An 18,011-nucleotide genomic window follows, 5' to 3' on the forward strand; every position below is an offset into this window, starting at 1 on the left:
CTCCACCACTTTGTTGCTTTAGCCAAATAACTGCCTGGGGCGCGGGGAATTACTTATGTTCGAGACTGAATACTTCAAAACGACATCAGTTTTACTGACCTTTTTGAACGAAGGAAAAGGGGTGGGAGAAGAAGGCGCTTAGTTGTGGTAGTGTTCTTTTGGATTCTCAGCAGTACAGAAGAACCACACTCGTTAGCTTAATGACTGCCGCATTGCGGATGTATTTTATCCAATCTATGCTGACAAAATATGAACATTAGGCTAACTAGATACAAATTCCGCAAATGAACAGATCGATTGCCTCTTTGATCAAGCTTCTATGCCAGCATTCTTCTATGGTGTAACAATGTTGAAGTTCGGGTCGCCCTTGTCGAGTAAAGATGAAAAAGTGTCAAGTGCAGTCTTGTCACCGTCAATCTTGACACCTGCCTTCTCCAGAGCTTCAGGGTCGGGTCCGTACACCGCGAGCACAGTAAGCTGCTTAGCAGTCCCTGTCAAGGCCACATCGACGTTTCTAGACTGCGAAGCCGTGCTATAAATGAGCGCACCGTTCGACAACCACAGAGTGTAGATAACTTCCGCGTCGGGGACAATAACTTCGATGGTCATTTTCTTATCCCAAGCCTCCGGACCGTTAATCTGAGCTGCAAGAGCATTGAAAAGCATCTCAGGCGTGAGCTGCGACACTAGTTCAGCCGATGCTGACTGCGTAGGCGTTCCAAAACTTCCATTACGCAGCTCTGTCGTTCCAGATATGAAGAAGTTCCTCCAGGGCCCGTTCTCTGCACCATATCCTAACTGCTCGTAGACGTCGGCTAGTAGAGCTCGAGCCTCTGAGTTCTGGGGTTCGGAAAAGACAGCATGGTTCAAAACCTCAGCTGCCCACCGGAGGTCGCCGGCTTCGAATGCCTCGCGCCCGTTTTGAATCGTTTGTCCCATCCCGCCCGCGAGTTGGACGTAGCGCTTGGCCCTCTCAACAGGTGTGTGCTCCCAAAGATGGGCTGGGTTTCCATCAAACCAACCCATGTAGCGCTGGTATATAGCCTTGACATTATGACTTATCGAGCCATAGTAGCCTCGAGCACTCCACGTTTTATCAAGTGCAGGAGGTAGGGTCATCATCTCAGCAATCTCAGGACCATTGTATCCTTTGTTCAGAAGGCGAAGTGTCTGGCCATGAACATAAGCGTACAGGTCGCGCTGGGAAGTGAGAAACTCAACAACTTCCTCAACTCCCCAGGTAGGCCAGTGGTGGGATGCAAAGACAACTTCGGTTTGACCGCCAAACATGTCAATAGTCTCAGTCAAGTGCTTAGCCCAGCTATTCGGGTCGCGGACCTCGGCTCCACGCAACGTCAGAATATTGTGGAATGTGTGAGTGGCGTCCTCAGCAGCACATAATGCTTTGAGTTTGGGAAAGTAGATGAGCATCTCGGCAGGGGCCTCAGTATTCGGTGCCATCTGGAACACCATATCAATGCCGTCAATGGTTCTATTCTCGCCGGTATAGCTGATTTCGTCATTAGGCACGATGAGAGTGATGGTTCCAGTCGGGACACTCTGTCCGAGTCCGGCACCAATCTGACCTTCAGGTCCCCGGCTGAGAGCAGCACCGAACATGTACGCGGAACGTCGGCTCATGGCAGTACCCGCAAAGACGTTTTCCGAGACAGCATGCTCGAGAAAACCCTGAGGTGCAAGGACCTTGATGTCTTTTTTCTCGATATCCTCATCCGTGACAAAGCCTTTAACGCCACCAAAATGGTCAACATGAGGGTGCGTATAGATGATTGCCTTAATGTCCCTTTCAGTTCCACGATGCTCCTGGTAGAGGGCGAGCGCAGCAGCACCGGTTTCCTCCGAAGTGAGAGGGTCAATGATAACAACACCTTCATCGCCCTCTATAAATGTCGTATGTGAGAGGTCAAGCCCTCGTACCTGGTAGATACCTTGTGTGACCAGGTAGAGTCCATCCAGGTGGGTAAGCCGCGACTGGCGCCACAGACTCGGATTAACCGTGTCTGGTGCGTCTTCCTCCAGGAACTTATAGGCGTCATTGTTCCACACAACCTCATCTTTGTCATTCTTGATGATGTTGGGTTTGAGGCGGCCCTGGAAGCCCCTCTTCGCATTGACGAAATCTCGCGTATCGTTGAAGGGCAGACTCTGTTGGATTCGCTCCCGCTGATCAATGATGAATTGGCTTGCAGGCTTAGGATGCTCTATATTAAGGGCCGCTTTGTCGGGTTTGACCGCTTGCGCGAAGAAGAAAAGCAACAAGATGAGGAGCCATGAGTAATTCGTCTGCGTCATAGTGAAGGACGACTTGTCGAGTTTGCGTGAAGAAAATGACAATGAGGAAGTAGTGATGTTTCTGTCACAATGGAATGACGGGTTACAGTGGCATATATATAGATACTCGTTGAACGCACCACCAGACATTTGGCCGAACATCTCGGTAGACCTGCTCGCCGAAGCTTCGTAATGCCAAGCTGGCTATCAATCAAATCACGCATCTAGCCATCATCTCCTCATCGTTCCGTCGACAATATCGACCGGCCATGACCTTTCCTATGGATATGCCTAGCATCTGGCCCGCGCGATGGATACAGGGAGTAAGCGTGGCTATACATGTTGACGCTGATTTTCCAATCCAGTTTATTGAGAGTATTCACAATAATATCCTTAGTCCATTCTACTGTTATACTGGATAGCAATACTTACCCGACGCATTCGGTAGCCTGTCGTTGGTTCACAACTCCGTTCAGAAAGGATTACAGTAGTTTGCTTTCGGGCTACTTAGGGGTAGACGAGATTCCCTCAGTGTTGGAATGGGGCCGGAAAGATTCTGGTTCATTGGAGCACACGTTTACAAATTCTCACTATCCAGTCATGGTTTGTTTCACCCACACATCGACCCTCGGTAGACAGGTACTCGATAAATCACTATATAGGGTACGAGTTACCGAAGCTCGGCAACTCCCATAGCTAGTAGGAAATCGCAGAGGGGCCGGACCGAGCCCAGCCTCGGCCCAGAAGCCGAGCGAGAGAACCCCCTTCAGACCCAAGTCATTCACTACTTCAGCCCACCATAACTCGTGGATAGCATATAACCTCGACAATTAGAGAATATCTCCCAGACTTTTAGGCACCACACTTCGAAAATAGTACCAAGTCATACGAATAAAGGTATGAAAATTGAATGACACCAACTTCAATGTCTCAATATTATACCACTCTGTGTCAATTACTGCTTGAATCCGCCTCGGCAACTGCAAATCAAGGCTTCAAAATGCTCGTGTCCTAATCCCGCCCTCGTTCGCTCGCTAATATCGCTAGAATGAGACTTTTATTCTTCAGGCCTACCGTTAGAAGTTCCGAATTCGGATCGAGGCGATAAATCATCGTTTCTAGCTTAGCCCAAGCCCCTTCAACAGGGTTAAGTTCCGATAAATTCGCAGGCCAATCTAGTACAGGAATGGTATGACCATCAAACCAACTATTTTGCACGGAAATTAGACCATAAGAATCTGATGATACGGCCAAGCACTATAGCAAATCCGTATAACTATAATCAATATCCCGACTCATTTGACTAATATCAGAATGACCACCGCCCCAAATCGCTGCCCAAGTCATTACAGAAAAGGTTGGATGATCCTATCCTCCATAGATGCATACTGAGCCCCTTGCTATTCTTTCATAGATGAGATGCCTTTGTTTAATTTGTATTACTCCTCATAGACCAGTCGAATCAACTGCCATATATCTCATATATTTCATATATTTGTTTTGTTCCATTATCTATTCCTCGTTCCGCGCAATTGCTCCATAACACCTATTAATGAAGGGCCGACCCACTCAGAGGAGGAGAGGGAGAGGGGAAGCTAGTGGGTCCGGACTAACTGCACTGCATAACATAATACTCGACTGCGCCCCAGTCTTGTCCGTATGCCCCCGGCATATAAATCCATAATCCATTTACCATACCTGACCTGCAGCCAATTGGGCATGGCAGATTTTCTGAGATATCATCATGGTTCCTCCGATTGTTACTAATACAAAGCTCCGTGAGAGGGCGAAGGTTGTCTGTGTCCACTGCCATGCGCGGAAGGAATGTAGCCTCTATCTCCGGGCCCTTAGCGAAACTAATGGTCTGATAGGTACGATGCGATCTCCAAGAGCAGGAAGGCGGTATTTGCAACAATTGTAAACGGCGTGGTCAACATTGCAAGTATGCCCTTATGAACATAACGTTACTGCGTATATCTTTAAGAGGCTCACCTCTATCTAGGCGTCACAATGATAGGGCTACGCGTGTGACACGCAACCGCGTTGTGCCATCAGCCACTGCAAGCCCCGTTTCTCTGGACTCAAATGCACCCGATAGCGCTAACAAATCATGTCGCACTGGTCAGCCTGGTCTGATTCTGTCAAACCAGCCCCAGATTGCCCATCATCAAGCTATCAGGTCGCCGCTTGACCAGCCTGGCTACATAGGGAAGCAGTCTCTGATGTCTTCCTCTTCATCGGTTCATCCTTTGGGAATACCGGATGCTGGTTCCTTCCCTGATGACGTCCATAATGAGGTATTAAGAGTCACCAATGCGAAGTCTCTCCCCCTCCATCCAAGATCCAGGTCTTCGCCGACACATATTTTCAACATCTTTACCATATCGCGCCCGTCATCGATAGAGCGGACTTGGTTGTTGAAGAGCCCTCTATCTTACTGCTACAGGCAATCTGTTTGATCGGTTCCCAACTCCGATACCCAAGGGACCAATCCCCCACACTTTTGAGCGAGTCGTGCTACCTCAAAATCAAGACTCTGATTTATACGAAATATGAGCACGATAATTTTGCCATATTAAAAACACTTTGCATTCTATGCTTTTGGATTGTAACGCCACCTGTGGTAGTTAGCCTTGACTCCTCCTACCACTGGCTCGGCGTCGCCGTGCGACTTGCATATCAAATGGGTCTTCATCGAGAATCGACTTACTCTACATTATCCAACCCAGGGGCCGCTCGCCGAATAATGTGGTTCCTCTTTGTGAGTGTCAGTTTGAATGGCGCGGTAGTTTGTTCTAACACTTGTCCAGGTCGCAGATAAGCTACAGGCAGCGGCTTTTGGACGTCCTGCATTCCTAGTATCCCAGAGTATGGACCTATGCCCCTTGGGGCTTGAAGATTTTGAGACTGCGAATACAACAGCGGAGGTATCCATCGAGTATACCAAGCTGAATATGCTCCTTGAAAGGGTTGTGGAGTTCCAAGATCGGAAAGCTGAGATCTCTCTAGAACAAGTGTGTACTATTAAACGAAATCCCCCCCCGCCCCCCCCAACCCCCCCCACCAGTCCAGCCTGGCAGAATTGTAACAATTCTAATTAGAAGACCATAAGCAGGCGTCCTGCATTCTTGGTTCTCTGGAGCAATGGATTGCAAATCTTCCGAGTAATTTGCGCCTTCACGATCAATCTGGTCGGAGAAATTATCGACGAGACATTAACGAAATGCATATCCACTACTTTACCTGCGTTATCTTCTTTGTTCATTTATACGGACAGGTTATCCACCCTCCCATGACGCACACTCCATCTCTAGTGGCATCGTCCTGCATGGCGCGTCTGTATGAGGAAATTGACGACCGCGATGAAACAAACTACCTCACGCCGGTTCATAATTGGTCGCTGATGGTTGGTTGTATCCCGCAAATCCACCGAGACAAGCTGTTTCCCGAAGAGGATGACTTGTGCAATACAGAGCTAGATACCTTTGTGACTGCGCTGAGATTCATGCGTCTGAAGTGGCCACCTGCCAACAACATTTTGATGACTGTCGACCGCCTCCGTACAGGCAAGTTTCACCAAAAGTCCCACACATCAATAGAGGGCCAACAGAGAATGTACCCTCCGCCGACCTCTTACGAGTTCCCGACTCCGATTCTGACGAGCTTGTTCCCTTTCCCCAAGGATATGTGTCCCAGGATGGCATTGGTGAATCCGGACTCAGGGGAATGCAGGACTGGAATGGAAAGCGTGGTGCCACCCGCAACGGAGGACGTCATGGGTTGGATCTTCGATGAATTTAACCTGGATTGTCTGAATATGCCGTTCGTTGGCTGAGAACCATGGCTACGAGCGAACGGCGCCATCTTTTTGCAAGTATTTCAAATTTCGAATGACCCTACACCGGCGAATCGTACAGGGTTCCGTAAAAGAATAGTAACTACGCGGTGACAATAGCAATTACTCGGTGGCCAAGAACATCGGGTGAGAGCTCGGCGGGCTGCACCGGACGTATGGCGATGTATAGCTCCCAGTGCGCCATATCATATTTTGTCAGCGGAACACATCTATGAAACCAGTATATGTGTGTTTCGCATGATGGGGAAAGATTTACAGATATATGCAGGTAGCCTCTCGTGATGTTGTCGTCTGAAGACTGCGCGCGTTTCATTGCTTTTGGGAGCCATACATTAGTTAATCTTGATATGCACTATTTACGCGCTATATTTGCTGGAACTCCTATTGACCAAGCAGTTTATGGTACAACGATGTTGAACTTCTCATCAAAGCTTGCAATTAGAGAGAGCAACTTCGAAAAGTAGGAGCGATCTCCCGTTTCACTCTCTAAACCGCCGAAATTCCCAGTAGCCAATAGGATCAGTAGTTGAGAATGGGTCATCGAGCATGAATAGTCTGCTGCGACAGCGTCTGGCCTTTCCTGCTTGATCCCTGTTCGATGAATCAAAGCCCCATTACTGAGAATGAGGCGGCATTGCTCCTTCCGATCAGTGACGTACAAATCTATCGTGAAGCTATGTGCCTGTGCCTTGTGTCCATCAATTCTCACTGCAATGGATGCAAAGAGCTGGTGCAGAGATAAAGCCTCGAGCATCTGCGTCTGATCGGACAGTAAATTATGGGTGGTCATTTGGCCGCGTAGTTCTCTGGCACCGGAAAGGTAGAAATTTCGCCATGGGCCATTCTCGGAGCCGAACCCGAGTCTTTCGTATGTCTGAGCCAGCATCGCCTTGCCGGCTTCGTTGTGTGGCTCTGCAAAAACGACGTGGTTGAGAAGTGTGGCTGCAAATCGTAGATCTCCTTCTTCGACGAATTCCTTGGCCTTCTCGATGACATTTTCGACACCACCCATGCAAGAAATGTAACGTGTCGAAGACTCTACTGGCGGGTGTTCCCACAGGTGAGATGGATTGCCATCGAACCAGGTCATGTAGCGCTGATATATTGCCTTGACGTTATGGCTGACGGAGCCGTAGAAGCCTTGTGTATGCCAAGCCGTCCGTAGTTTTGGTGGGAGCGTGAAATTCTCAGCGACCTCAATGCCCGTAAGTCCCTGATTCATCAGACGTACTGTCTGGTCATGCAAGAAGGCGTAAAGGTCTCGTTGCTCGCAGAGATACGTGTATATTCTCTCTTTCCCCCATGTTGGCCAATGGTGCGAGGCGAATGAGATGTCTGCTTTCTCTGAATAAAGCGCGACTGCTTCGTCTAAATATGATGACCATGCAAGCGCATCACGTACAGCAGCTCCCCGAAGCGTCGAGATGTTGTGGAGACACTGAGTGGCGTTTTCGGCCATGCACAGTGTTCGAAATTGAGGGAGGAAGAAATTCATCTCAGCCGGTGCCTCTGTCCCAGGCGTGATCTGAAAGACGAATTCTACACCGTCAATGGTCTCAACTTGGCCCGTGTGGGTGACATCCAAGCTCGGTGGAACGATAGTAATGGTTCCTGACGAGACAGTTGCACCTAAACCAGCACTGATTTGGCCCTGGGGACTTTTAGGTAATTCATTTCCATACATATATCCCGCCCTGCGAGCCATGGCATTGCCTGCAAAAATGTTTTCGCTGACAGCATGCTCAAGAAAACTCTGAGGGGCAACCACCGGTATTTCGAGGGCCTCGCTTCGAGATAAGATTCCCCCAGCACCGCCAAAATGATCCGCGTGACAGTGCGTGTAGAGCATGCCTAGCACGGGTCTGCTGCCGCGATTCTTGCAATACAGGTCTAGTGCAGCCTTTGCACACTCCGCAGAAGTAAGGGGATCGACCACTATTATACCCTCCTTCCCTTCGATCACAGTCATATTAGAGAGATCGAAACCTCTGATTTGATATATGCCGTCGACAACCTCAAAAAGTCCTTGTTTTGCAACAAGTTGAGCTTGGCGCCATAGTTTTGGGTTCGTGGTCTCTGGGGCAGGCTTTCCATGGAGGAAGTTGTAGGCTTCATTATCCCAGACCACACGGCCTTGGCGATCTTTAATGATACACGGGTCGAGACGATCAATAAACCCGCGATCTGCATCTCGAATGGACTGCATATCCTCCAGTGAAGGCTCCATTGTGCCAAGCGTTGATGAGATTTTGTTGAAATATCGCGAAATTGATTTGAAGGAGAATTTGAGTATTAGGTATGCTAGTATATCGCATCGCATCTATGACGGGTCCACGAGTCTATGACGTGTGCATCTTGGGAATGTCAGGTGGAACTAACCATATCCTAACCCACGAGTTAAAAACAAGGATCATTCAGAAAGAGTAAGTAAATAACAAAAGAGCAAAAAAGAAATCTCAAGTTTTGTTTTTAGGAATAGCCGAACGCGGGGGTCGAACCCGCAGCCTTAAGATTAAGAGTCTTACGCTCTACCGATTGAGCTAGCCCGGCCGGGCTGTTGGAGGCGAGCAGAGGAAATGGCTATCTATAGAACAACTCCCTTCAGAGTAATAACAGTCACTTAAGATTTGGACTATTCGAAGCATCTTCTATTGGGATGGCATATTCTATGTTAGTATTACATAGAGATAGGCCAGAATTATTCTGAACAAGTCTGCTGCCCCAAGGTTAAAGCCAATTCTCTGGTAGAGCGAACCGGAGTAATTATTCGGCAGTTGATAATAGTGAATATATGCTCTCTACTAGGTATCAGAACAGAAACAGGAATTGATCGGCAATCGAGCTGCAGGGACAACATGCGGAGTTACAATTGCGGGGAAATGATTCGAGGGGTTTGCCGACGATGTGGGTTCGTCGCCTACTGGAAGACAATGACGAGGTTTATAGTCCGATCTGTTCGGATATATAAACCCCGGGTGAATGGCCCGGACATGACGTTTACTGTTCAGAAACATAGCTTCATACTACTTCAACCATGCAAATATCAGGTACAACTCCCTCAACAATATCAATTGTTATAGTACACATGCTCACCCCTACAGAAGACAAAAGCAATGACCTGGCCGACGTCATCAATCGCTACCGACCAGAATTGAAGCGGTTCGAAGACGTCTATCGCCACATACACACCAATCCCGAATTATCCGGCCAAGAAGAGCAAACAGCCAAGATAGCATCAGATCATCTCCAATCGCTCGGATTCGAAGTCCACACCAAAATCGGCGGTCATGGCGTGGCAGGAGTCCTGCGAAACGGCACAGGCCCAACAATCCTCCTACGGGCGGACATGGACGCATTACCCGTCGAAGAACAAACAGGCCTACCATACGCAAGCACCCGCCGCACCAAGGACGAAACCGGAGCCGACAAGCCTGTAATGCACGCCTGCGGACACGATACCCACGTCGCAACCCTAATGGCCGCCGCGACGCTCCTGCAATGCGCCCGCGACCACTGGGCGGGAACCTTGATCTGTATTTTCCAGCCCGCCGAGGAACACCTCGACGGAGCACAGGCAATGCTGGACGACGGGCTATACGACAAGATCCCCAAGCCGGAGCTCGTGCTCGCGCAGCATGTAATGCGGATGCGTGCGGGGACGGTCAATCTCCGCGCTGGCCCGCTGCTTACAGCCGCCGACGCCTTCGACGTGCGTATCTTTGGTCGCGGGGGTCACGGCTCAGCGCCCCATACGACTATCGATCCGATTGTCGTCGGCGCGTCGGTCGTTATGCGATTGCAGACTATCGTCTCGCGAGAGGTCGCGCCTGGCAAGGTGGCTGTTGTTACATGTGGTAGTATTCACTCTGGTCAGTCGCCGAATATCATCCCGGCGTATTTGGATTTGCAGTTAAATGTGCGGACTTATGATGCGGAAGTGCGCAAGCGCGTGTGCGCGTCTATTCATCGTATTATTGAGGGTGAATGTCTGGCTGCTGGAGTTGAGCAGAAGCCTGAGATTAAACTGACTTATTCGACGCCGGCGACGATTAATGATGGGAAGACTATTGATGCTCTTCGTGAGACTTTCCAGCCGTACTTCGGTGATCGGCTTGTTGAGGCAGAGGCCCCGACTGCTAGTGAGGACTTTTCGTTGCTGGCGACTGCTGCGGGCGCGCCTTATGTCATGTGGATGTTTGGTGGGACTGATCCTGTGGTTTGGGATGATGCTGTTGCTAAGGGGACTGTTGATGAGCTGCCTAGTAACCACTCGCCGTTTTATGCGCCGGTTATTCAGCCGACATTGCGTGCGGGTGTGGATGCCATGGCACTTGGGGCTCTGACCTTCTTGAAGAAGAAATGAGTCTAGATAGTATTAGTTTGTACATAACCAATAAAGTATTCAAACTCATAATTCCACCGAGGCTGATATGTAAAGTGAGAGAAGGCCACCTGCAGGGCCGTGCGGGTGAGGTCATCGGTGGCCCCCAAAAAAGTGGCCACGCCATCTCTCAACAGCACAACAAAACAACATACAACATACATATCAAACCCAAAATGACATCTGAACAACCCTCAGAAATGAAAGCCTGGCTCTACTCCAGCACAGCAAACGGTCTGGAAAAGAACCTCAGCTTCGACACGTCGGCACGCGCGCCACCAGCCCTTCATGGCAACAATGTCCTAGTCCAGGTCCTCTCAGCCTCCCTAAATCCAGCCGACTACAAAGTTCCCGAAATGGGACTAGTAGCGCGCAAACTCGTGATCGGCACGCCGGCCTCACCGGGAATGGACTTTTGCGGACGCGTGGTTGTCACCGGCGATGACGCGACCGAGTTTTCACCCGGCCAGCTCGTGTTTGGCTGTCTCAGCAGGCCCAGCCAGTTTGGCTCGCTGGGCGAGTACCTCGTGGCGTCTGCGAGTCTGCTTGCGCCCGTGCCAGAGGGCGTTGAGGTTGATCATGCTGCGTCCATTGGTATTGCGGGACAGACGGCGTACCAGTCGTTAGCTGGGTACGTCAGTCCCGGCGATAAAGTGTTTATTAACGGAGGTTCTGGGGGGTGTGGAATTTTCGCGATTCAAATTGCTAAGGAGATGGGGTGTCACGTTACGACTACTTGCTCGACGAAGAATGTAGAGTTCTGTCATGGGCTGGGTGCTGATGAGGTTATTGATTACTCGGTTCAGGAGGATTTGGTTGCTACGCTACGCGATCGTGGGGTTGTCTTTGATCATATTGTTGATCATATTGGATATCCTGCGCCGATGTATCGCGAGTCGCATCACTTCTTGGCGGCTGGGAAGACGTTTGTGCAGGTTGGTGCGTCGAGCATGGGGACTTTTGTTGATAGATTGATTTGGCCTGGTTTCCTAGGCGGTGGAAAGAGGAAGTATGTTGTCTTCTTCTTCAAGAATACCCGTGAGGATCTTGTGAAGATCGGGGAATGGGTGCAGAAGGGGGCTGTCAAAATTCAGCTGGATACTGCCTACGAGTTTGAGGATGCTGTTAAGGCATTCGAGAAACTTCGCTCCGGTCGTGCTAGAGGGAAGATTATTGTGCATGTGGCTAAGCCATGAGCTGAGATTAAAAGCAAATTTTCTGTCCTTTTTCAGGGTTTGGCGATACTACATCTCCGTTCCGAATCGGGAAATTATCACATCTGAGAAAGGCATAGTAGCAAGCTTCGACGTAAACTTGACGATGTATCTATGTGAGTCAAATGAGTCAAATGAAATGAGTTTCGATTTTTCGACCTTATTGTTCCATTTACTCTTCATCGCTAATACTTTGCAATCACCAACAAGTTCAAGAGCCTTCATCGTTCAACATGCAATTGCTATTATCCCCTTTTCTGGGTACGTTTGGCATGATTCCTGTAGAAATTCGCCTGATCGTATGGGAGTACCTCTTCTATGCCATCCGAACACAACAAGTCAGATACACCTTCCACAAAGAAAACCCCCTATCCATTCTTTGCACCAGTCGAGACCTCTACAATGAGATTTCGTCCCATCTATTCCGCAACTCCGTCCAGCATGTCATACTGAACCCAGAGTATAACGAGCAAGAGTGGATGGTTATACAATTCAAATTCAGAGGCATGGAAATCGAGTGGGCACTCGGGAACAGAGCGGATGCTGAAAGACATTTCCAGAAATTCCCGCATTCAAAAACGACAATGATCGTACATATCAATCGGCCGGATCCAACAGACCCGGGCCAATTGGTGTTACTTTGGCAGAAAACCAACGCGCTAGCTGAACTTCTCATCCCAATCGCTCGGCCAAATATAAAGCTGGTCACAAATGGTTCATGGCATTCACCAAACCCACCAGCTTCCTGGGGATCAGATAGGGATCTATTTTACCAGATGGGCGGCCTACAGGAATCAATCTCATTCGGACCGAGATACTGTCCTGACAAGGACGTTGTCATGTTACCCTTCCTTCGTCTAGGACTATGGGTTGAAGATCCTACAAACGTACCCGCGATGTCAGACGAAGAGTTCGACATCTTACGCCGATGCCTCTTTTCTTTATTCGATCAAAAGGGGATCGAGCACAGGCTTGAAAAGCTTCTCTCCATGACCAAGGACACAGCCGCCCGCGAGATCGAAAGCGCACTCATTGAAACCGACCTATTCTTAGAGACTAGGACGGACGAGTTAGCGGGCATAACAGCCCGTTTCCTTCGCCTTGAACGATACAAGAACTGGTTCGAAGACGGGAGAAGCTGGGAATCGCTATATGAGGCACAACTCGAAAAGCAATTATCTACCTGTCCCCAGGTCATCACGGACATAGATCCCTTGCTCGATCGATTGAGTATGAGATACGTCCTTCTTATTCTACTACACCACGCGGTCTGTTCGCCGTGGTCAAATTTGTACGGTGGTCTTGGGAGATTTGATGATTCAAGAATATATACAACATGGGACTCGGAATTGTGGCCGGAGATGTTTCCAAGTGGCATTCCACGACTCAGCAATGTCCAAACCTGCCTTTTGAGGTTCTGGCGACCGGGTAAAGACCTGTTTGGGAAATTCCTTGCCTATTCAAAGTGGTTAGGTCGGCGAGGGCCGAGGAACTTAGATGGTCAGCTATACACTATATGATCTTGCGGGAGATTGAAGGCTTTCAAGGTCACCTTTATAACCATTTCCGACCTAGGGGTACCTTTCGTTTAAGGCCTTCCTAGACTTAATTTTAGTTCTTTTATACTTTCTAGAGCCCCTAGTTTACTTAGCGTATCGGTTCTTACCTCCGAAGCTGCGTAATAGAGGTTCATACCCTCCCTCGTCTATCTGTAGACGACTACTCTACCGACTTCACACGGCCCTAAGATCCTAGAATACCCTCTAATTTACGTGCTATAAAGAGGTAGAAGGATATAGAGAGTCACCTACCTCCTCTAATCCTTAAAATAGGTTCTAATACGTCGCTATCCCCTTTCGCCCTAGATATCGGAGCCCTAAATATTAAGGCCGACCGGTAGAGAAATAACCGACGCGAGGTTCTTAATACACTTATTAAAGCTATTGTGATTCAGAAAGGATCGTATGGTTTGTATTAGACTAGGAGTACCCGTGGATAACGAGACTAGCGAATGGGGACTGCCAGGATTATGTGTTGGAGATATTGGACCGACTGCAGGAAGATTATGTTTTGGACGAGGATGATGAAGATTACCAGGAAGCAAGGAAGGAATTGTGGAGTAAGAGAGGGCCTATTGTTTAGATACAACTGGCTAGCGCGCAGCCCTTGTGGCTAGATAGCTATACCACTCTTGTTTCTCGGACGCGGTCAAGGAGCCACCAATGAGCATACCTCTTTGGCGAGACACAGTCTGGTAGAAATAGATACCAGTCATCCTCCTCGTATGGAGATAGGCAATTGGTAGACTTGGCAGCTTCGTAGTATTCTGGATAGAATCCACTGTATTCCCAATCTATCAGGCCAGTAACAACGTAACCATGGTCTACTGCCATCTCCACTGTAATATTGTCTGGGCGGAGGTCTCCATGGGTGAAAACAATCCTGCATGATGAGGCTGGCGGACGTAGTTCATGCATGAACGACACAAAGGCATCTCCACCTGACCTGTAGCCCTTGAAAAGAAATTGTTCGAATTCGTCGATTGTCGTTATTGGTTGATCACTACGACGTAAATGTCGCCTAACATCTTTGCAGCCTTCACCCCCAATCCCCCCAAGTTGTGTGCCAGGGGTAAAGGGCAGGGATCTAAGATCTGTTAGGATCTTGTTTAACTGCTCCTGAATGGAGGCTTTTTGCACCTTATCCAGAGTCGGCCAGACATTTGTGAGGGTGTCACCAGGCTGATAACTCATGAAAATAAGGACAATGTCGTTTAATCGCAACAGCCCTAGGGGATCCGGAATGGGAATAGCGGGTCGACGCTGTCGAAGATATTGGAGAGTTGTATACTCAGTAAAGTCCGTCATATATCGAACAGCCTTCAATACAATGCAATCGTTGCATTTAAAAACCATTTTGCGGCGTGAGGATGGGCCCCTCCAGAGAATTTCACTCGCTTGTATCATCCCAATCGATCGCTATCGGTATTCCCTCCCGCTACTAGTTGCTTCTGCGATGCTCCACTGGCTTGTTTCGCAGAGCCTTTCTACGTTGAGATAATTGGGGTTAGTATGGACGGGTGGAGTGATGAGCTTGTCACGTGTGGGTTTTCGCCTGTGGCAATTATTTTTGCGATCATTCTTGGTGTCAGCTTGCTTTTTGTTGCTGCAGTGTTGGGGGCTAGGAGGTTCAGTTCGCACATGCCGATTATTGGGTATTGTAGTGCTGCTATTGGTGCTGCCTGTCATCCGGAAACAGAGGGGAATCATGCCATGGAACCTATACAGTGGGGTGAGGTTCTCTCTGAATCGGGGACGTCGGGGTCTGCGGAGGATGATGACGATTATGGGATAGCAGATCATGCGGACCGTGGTGGAGATAGAAATTGGAATCCCCGGAATTGTCTTTTGGAGGAAATAGAGATGGGTTCTTTGGAGAGCAGGGTATACCATTGCTCGTTTACCTCGGGGAGGTTGCTGGGCCGAGTTCGGCGCGGCTCTATATATGAGACGATAGAGAAGAATGCTTCAGGCACTTGAAGCTGTGAAGGGAAAAATCTCGAAGGATTACCATGCAACACATAAGGAGTCATATGATATAATATATGCAATTGCACCAATTCTTTGTCCCTCAAAAAAAAGCTTCGCTACTTTGATAGCAAGGGCTGGCTGGAAAGGAGAGGATGAGGGGGGAACTGTGCTAATTTTATGAAAACCTATCAGTATGCTCTACTACAGGAGTTTAACCAATATCAACAGCGACTAGTGCCTCAAACAGCGCCAGCGAATATGCAGACATTGGCAAGAGAAAAAGATCCGGGGGAGACGAAGTCAGAACAGTTGAGGGCTCTTTTATATTGGGAGGGCAGGCGGGCTATACCAGAAACGGCAAAACTAACCGGAACAGGGAATTCACAGGTCGTCGTTTTATACTACAAATTGTTTATGTCTATAGCTGTGACAGCGAATCAAAGGCTCTGCCTGTTCTTACTGCAATAGCCGACGGGTGGCAATAACCTTTGTTGTATTAAATGAGGAGTATTTTAGAGATCTGCCCGACTAGCTGTGTGATAGATCCTGGACCCTCAGTTACAGGGCAGAATGCTTCGAGGGATCTTCCTTCAAAGGCGCCGAATAATCATTATCATCCATATCAAGCATTTCAATCCGGTGGGCCATATTCTCCTGAGTCTGCGCCTCGATCTTCTTCTGCAACCGTTCATCTTCCCCAAAGCCATCCTGGCTGTTCAGCGTATCGCGAGCGGCAGATGATTCCCGGTCTTTAACACCGGCCTCGCGCTCATTCTCCAACCGCTCCTTCTCCTGCCGCTTGTCCTCATCGGCAAGAGCAGCTTCTTCGCGTTCAATCTCACCGGGATCAAGGTCCTGAAGCCCGGTAAGGGTAAAAATCTTGCCAAGCAGATACTGGTACCGCAGGTGACCGCTGATCATATCGCTTACGTTCAGGTTCTCAACGCCAGGAACACCTTCAACTGGCTGCAATCCGGCGACACCAAGTTGAAGGCTGCTTGTTCGGTAGAGGAAAGCGAGCACAGAGTCATTCTCAGAGAACACGTTCACAACACGTCCGCTTACAACACTGCGAATCTTTTGCCAGTCCTCCGTGTCTGAAGGGGTGGGTGACCCCATCAAAATGACAGACTCGACCAGTCCATAGGCATTTCTCCTTTCCAGGCTTTGGAGGCAGGAAAAAATTAGTCGAGATCCCAGAGAATACCCCATTAAGGTCACGGGTCGTTCTCCCTGGGCTTTGTTGATCAGGGCATCTGCGAGAACCTCACCCGCTTTGTCAGCGCGGGCTTTGGCCACGCTGAACGGGTTGTCGACGACGCCAGCAACTTTCATGAGACCCAGGGGAAGCATCACCGCGCTCATGAGTGTGGAGAAGACAGTACGAGCCAAGACCTCACGGCCGGCTACCGACCATGCTGCGCTAGTCACAAGAGCGGAGATCGCGTTGCCCAAGTTCATTAAAGGCTCCATCTCCCAGCGGAGTCCGAACACTTCAGAGTCGGCACCAATCACCCGCCATGGGACCACGAAGTTCGACTCCTCCTTGACCCAGCCGGTAACACCAATGGTAACTCGTAAACGATGATCTTGCTCAGCAGACTCTTTACCTTCCACTTTCCGGCGGCGTTCTCCTCGGATCGGTATAAATGCAAAGTCGTCCACTTCACGGGCATATTTCTCCATCATGCGACCAGTCATACGTCCGCCATAAGCGCCAAACAGACCGCCGACAACGACGCCACTTCCGGCCAAAGTGCCTAGGAGTCCAGCAGCAGCGGTAGCGCCAAGGCCCAGTCCACCCATGACAGTTCCCAGGCCCGCCGCTACCAACGGAGCTGCGAGTCCGCCAGTGAGACCAATCAAAGCGGCTCCAGCCACAGACGCAATGCCAACCTTCCATTTCTTCATGTCATCCTTTTTCTTTGGTTGCTCTTTTGTATCCTGGTCTGCAGAGAGCGCCAGAGCTGTCTGTAGCAATCCGCGGGCGACACTAACTTCATCTTGATTGAGCATGTTGATATCTATGCTCAAACTGGACGCGACATTTAACATCAAGACTCGTGAGTAAGCACTGTAGTGCTCTAGACTGAGCACTAAAAGGAGAAGCGAGTGAAGAATAAGCAGTCTTGTTGCTTTAGGAAGTTCAGCCAAGGGTGTTTCCACAGGGTGGTATATTTCTTGTAATTTGGCAATCCTATCTTTATCCTCGTCCAGTGGAAGATCACCAGACTTGGCAGCGTTCTGCAGGTCACCTTGGCCCTCCTTTTTGCCCTGATTGTCGTCATCTTTATTGACGACCGTGCCAACCCGCAAAAGGACAGAATCCCTCCAATCCTCGAAAGCGGAGAGGGCAGTGACTCTTACGTGAGGGCTAGACGGCTTGCTATTAGAGCCCTGCCGTGGACTTGCACCATTTTTCGAAGCCCCGTTACCTTGCGGTCTTGGGGGCAAGGGTGGCGCGTCTTCATCGCGGTCCGACTCCGGAGACGGACGTGGGCTGGGGCGACTGGGAGAGCCATCCTTTGCATTTGCGTGCTCATGAATCTCCAGAATCTTAACTCGCATTGACTCAGCTATCTCAGCGACAAGGACAGTTAAGTCACCACGCTGCGACCGGTCCAAGATCGATGAGAGATCTTGACCGCGATCGCTTTCCGAAGCATTGGATTGCTTGGATTCGAAGAATCCCCCACTTTTTTCTTTCAAATTTTTGAACATTGGCGCTGAGGAAGGTG

The 18,011-nt window shown here is 49.4% G+C and overlaps 8 protein-coding genes across 8 annotated transcripts; 4 read left to right on the forward strand and 4 right to left on the reverse strand.

The window, feature by feature from the left end:
- Nucleotides 1-333: 333 nt before the first annotated feature.
- Nucleotides 334-2,313, reverse strand: N7489_007689 (alkyl/aryl-sulfatase; the record flags this gene model as incomplete). Its single annotated transcript, XM_056713439.1, has 1 exon — nt 334-2,313. One exon carries the CDS (start codon nt 2,311-2,313, stop codon nt 334-336), a length of 1,980 nt encoding a protein of 659 aa, XP_056567154.1.
- A 2,725-nt stretch (nt 2,314-5,038) lies between these two features.
- N7489_007690 (fungal specific transcription factor domain-containing protein) lies at nt 5,039-6,127 on the forward strand (the record flags this gene model as incomplete). The annotated part of the gene is made up of 3 exons (XM_056713440.1): nt 5,039-5,053; nt 5,103-5,306; nt 5,408-6,127. 3 exons carry the CDS (start codon nt 5,039-5,041, stop codon nt 6,125-6,127), a joined length of 939 nt encoding a protein of 312 aa, XP_056567155.1.
- A 418-nt stretch (nt 6,128-6,545) lies between these two features.
- Nucleotides 6,546-8,375, reverse strand: N7489_007691 (alkyl/aryl-sulfatase; the record flags this gene model as incomplete). The annotated part of the gene is made up of 1 exon (XM_056713441.1): nt 6,546-8,375. One exon carries the CDS (start codon nt 8,373-8,375, stop codon nt 6,546-6,548), a length of 1,830 nt encoding a protein of 609 aa, XP_056567156.1.
- An 807-nt stretch (nt 8,376-9,182) lies between these two features.
- Nucleotides 9,183-10,511, forward strand: N7489_007692 (putative zinc metallopeptidase; the record flags this gene model as incomplete). The annotated part of the gene is made up of 2 exons (XM_056713442.1): nt 9,183-9,195; nt 9,250-10,511. 2 exons carry the CDS (start codon nt 9,183-9,185, stop codon nt 10,509-10,511), a joined length of 1,275 nt encoding a protein of 424 aa, XP_056567157.1.
- Nucleotides 10,512-10,705: 194 nt separating this feature from the next.
- N7489_007693 (NAD(P)-dependent alcohol dehydrogenase) lies at nt 10,706-11,725 on the forward strand (the record flags this gene model as incomplete). The annotated part of the gene is made up of 1 exon (XM_056713443.1): nt 10,706-11,725. The coding sequence occupies one exon, from the start codon at nt 10,706-10,708 to the stop codon at nt 11,723-11,725; it is 1,020 nt and encodes a 339-aa protein (XP_056567158.1).
- Nucleotides 11,726-11,976: 251 nt separating this feature from the next.
- N7489_007694 (uncharacterized protein) lies at nt 11,977-13,263 on the forward strand (the record flags this gene model as incomplete). The annotated part of the gene is made up of 1 exon (XM_056713444.1): nt 11,977-13,263. One exon carries the CDS (start codon nt 11,977-11,979, stop codon nt 13,261-13,263), a length of 1,287 nt encoding a protein of 428 aa, XP_056567159.1.
- Nucleotides 13,264-13,923: 660 nt separating this feature from the next.
- Nucleotides 13,924-14,658, reverse strand: N7489_007695 (uncharacterized protein; the record flags this gene model as incomplete). Its single annotated transcript, XM_056713445.1, has 1 exon — nt 13,924-14,658. One exon carries the CDS (start codon nt 14,656-14,658, stop codon nt 13,924-13,926), a length of 735 nt encoding a protein of 244 aa, XP_056567160.1.
- A 1,173-nt stretch (nt 14,659-15,831) lies between these two features.
- N7489_007696 (DUF726 domain protein) lies at nt 15,832-17,994 on the reverse strand (the record flags this gene model as incomplete). The annotated part of the gene is made up of 1 exon (XM_056713446.1): nt 15,832-17,994. The coding sequence occupies one exon, from the start codon at nt 17,992-17,994 to the stop codon at nt 15,832-15,834; it is 2,163 nt and encodes a 720-aa protein (XP_056567161.1).
- Between the last annotated feature and the right edge of the window lie 17 nt (nt 17,995-18,011).

The sequence above is a fragment of the Penicillium chrysogenum genome (assembly GCF_028827035.1).
Source record: "Penicillium chrysogenum strain IBT 35668 chromosome Unknown utg000004l_segment0_segment0, whole genome shotgun sequence".
Taxonomy (NCBI): domain Eukaryota; kingdom Fungi; phylum Ascomycota; class Eurotiomycetes; order Eurotiales; family Aspergillaceae; genus Penicillium; species Penicillium chrysogenum.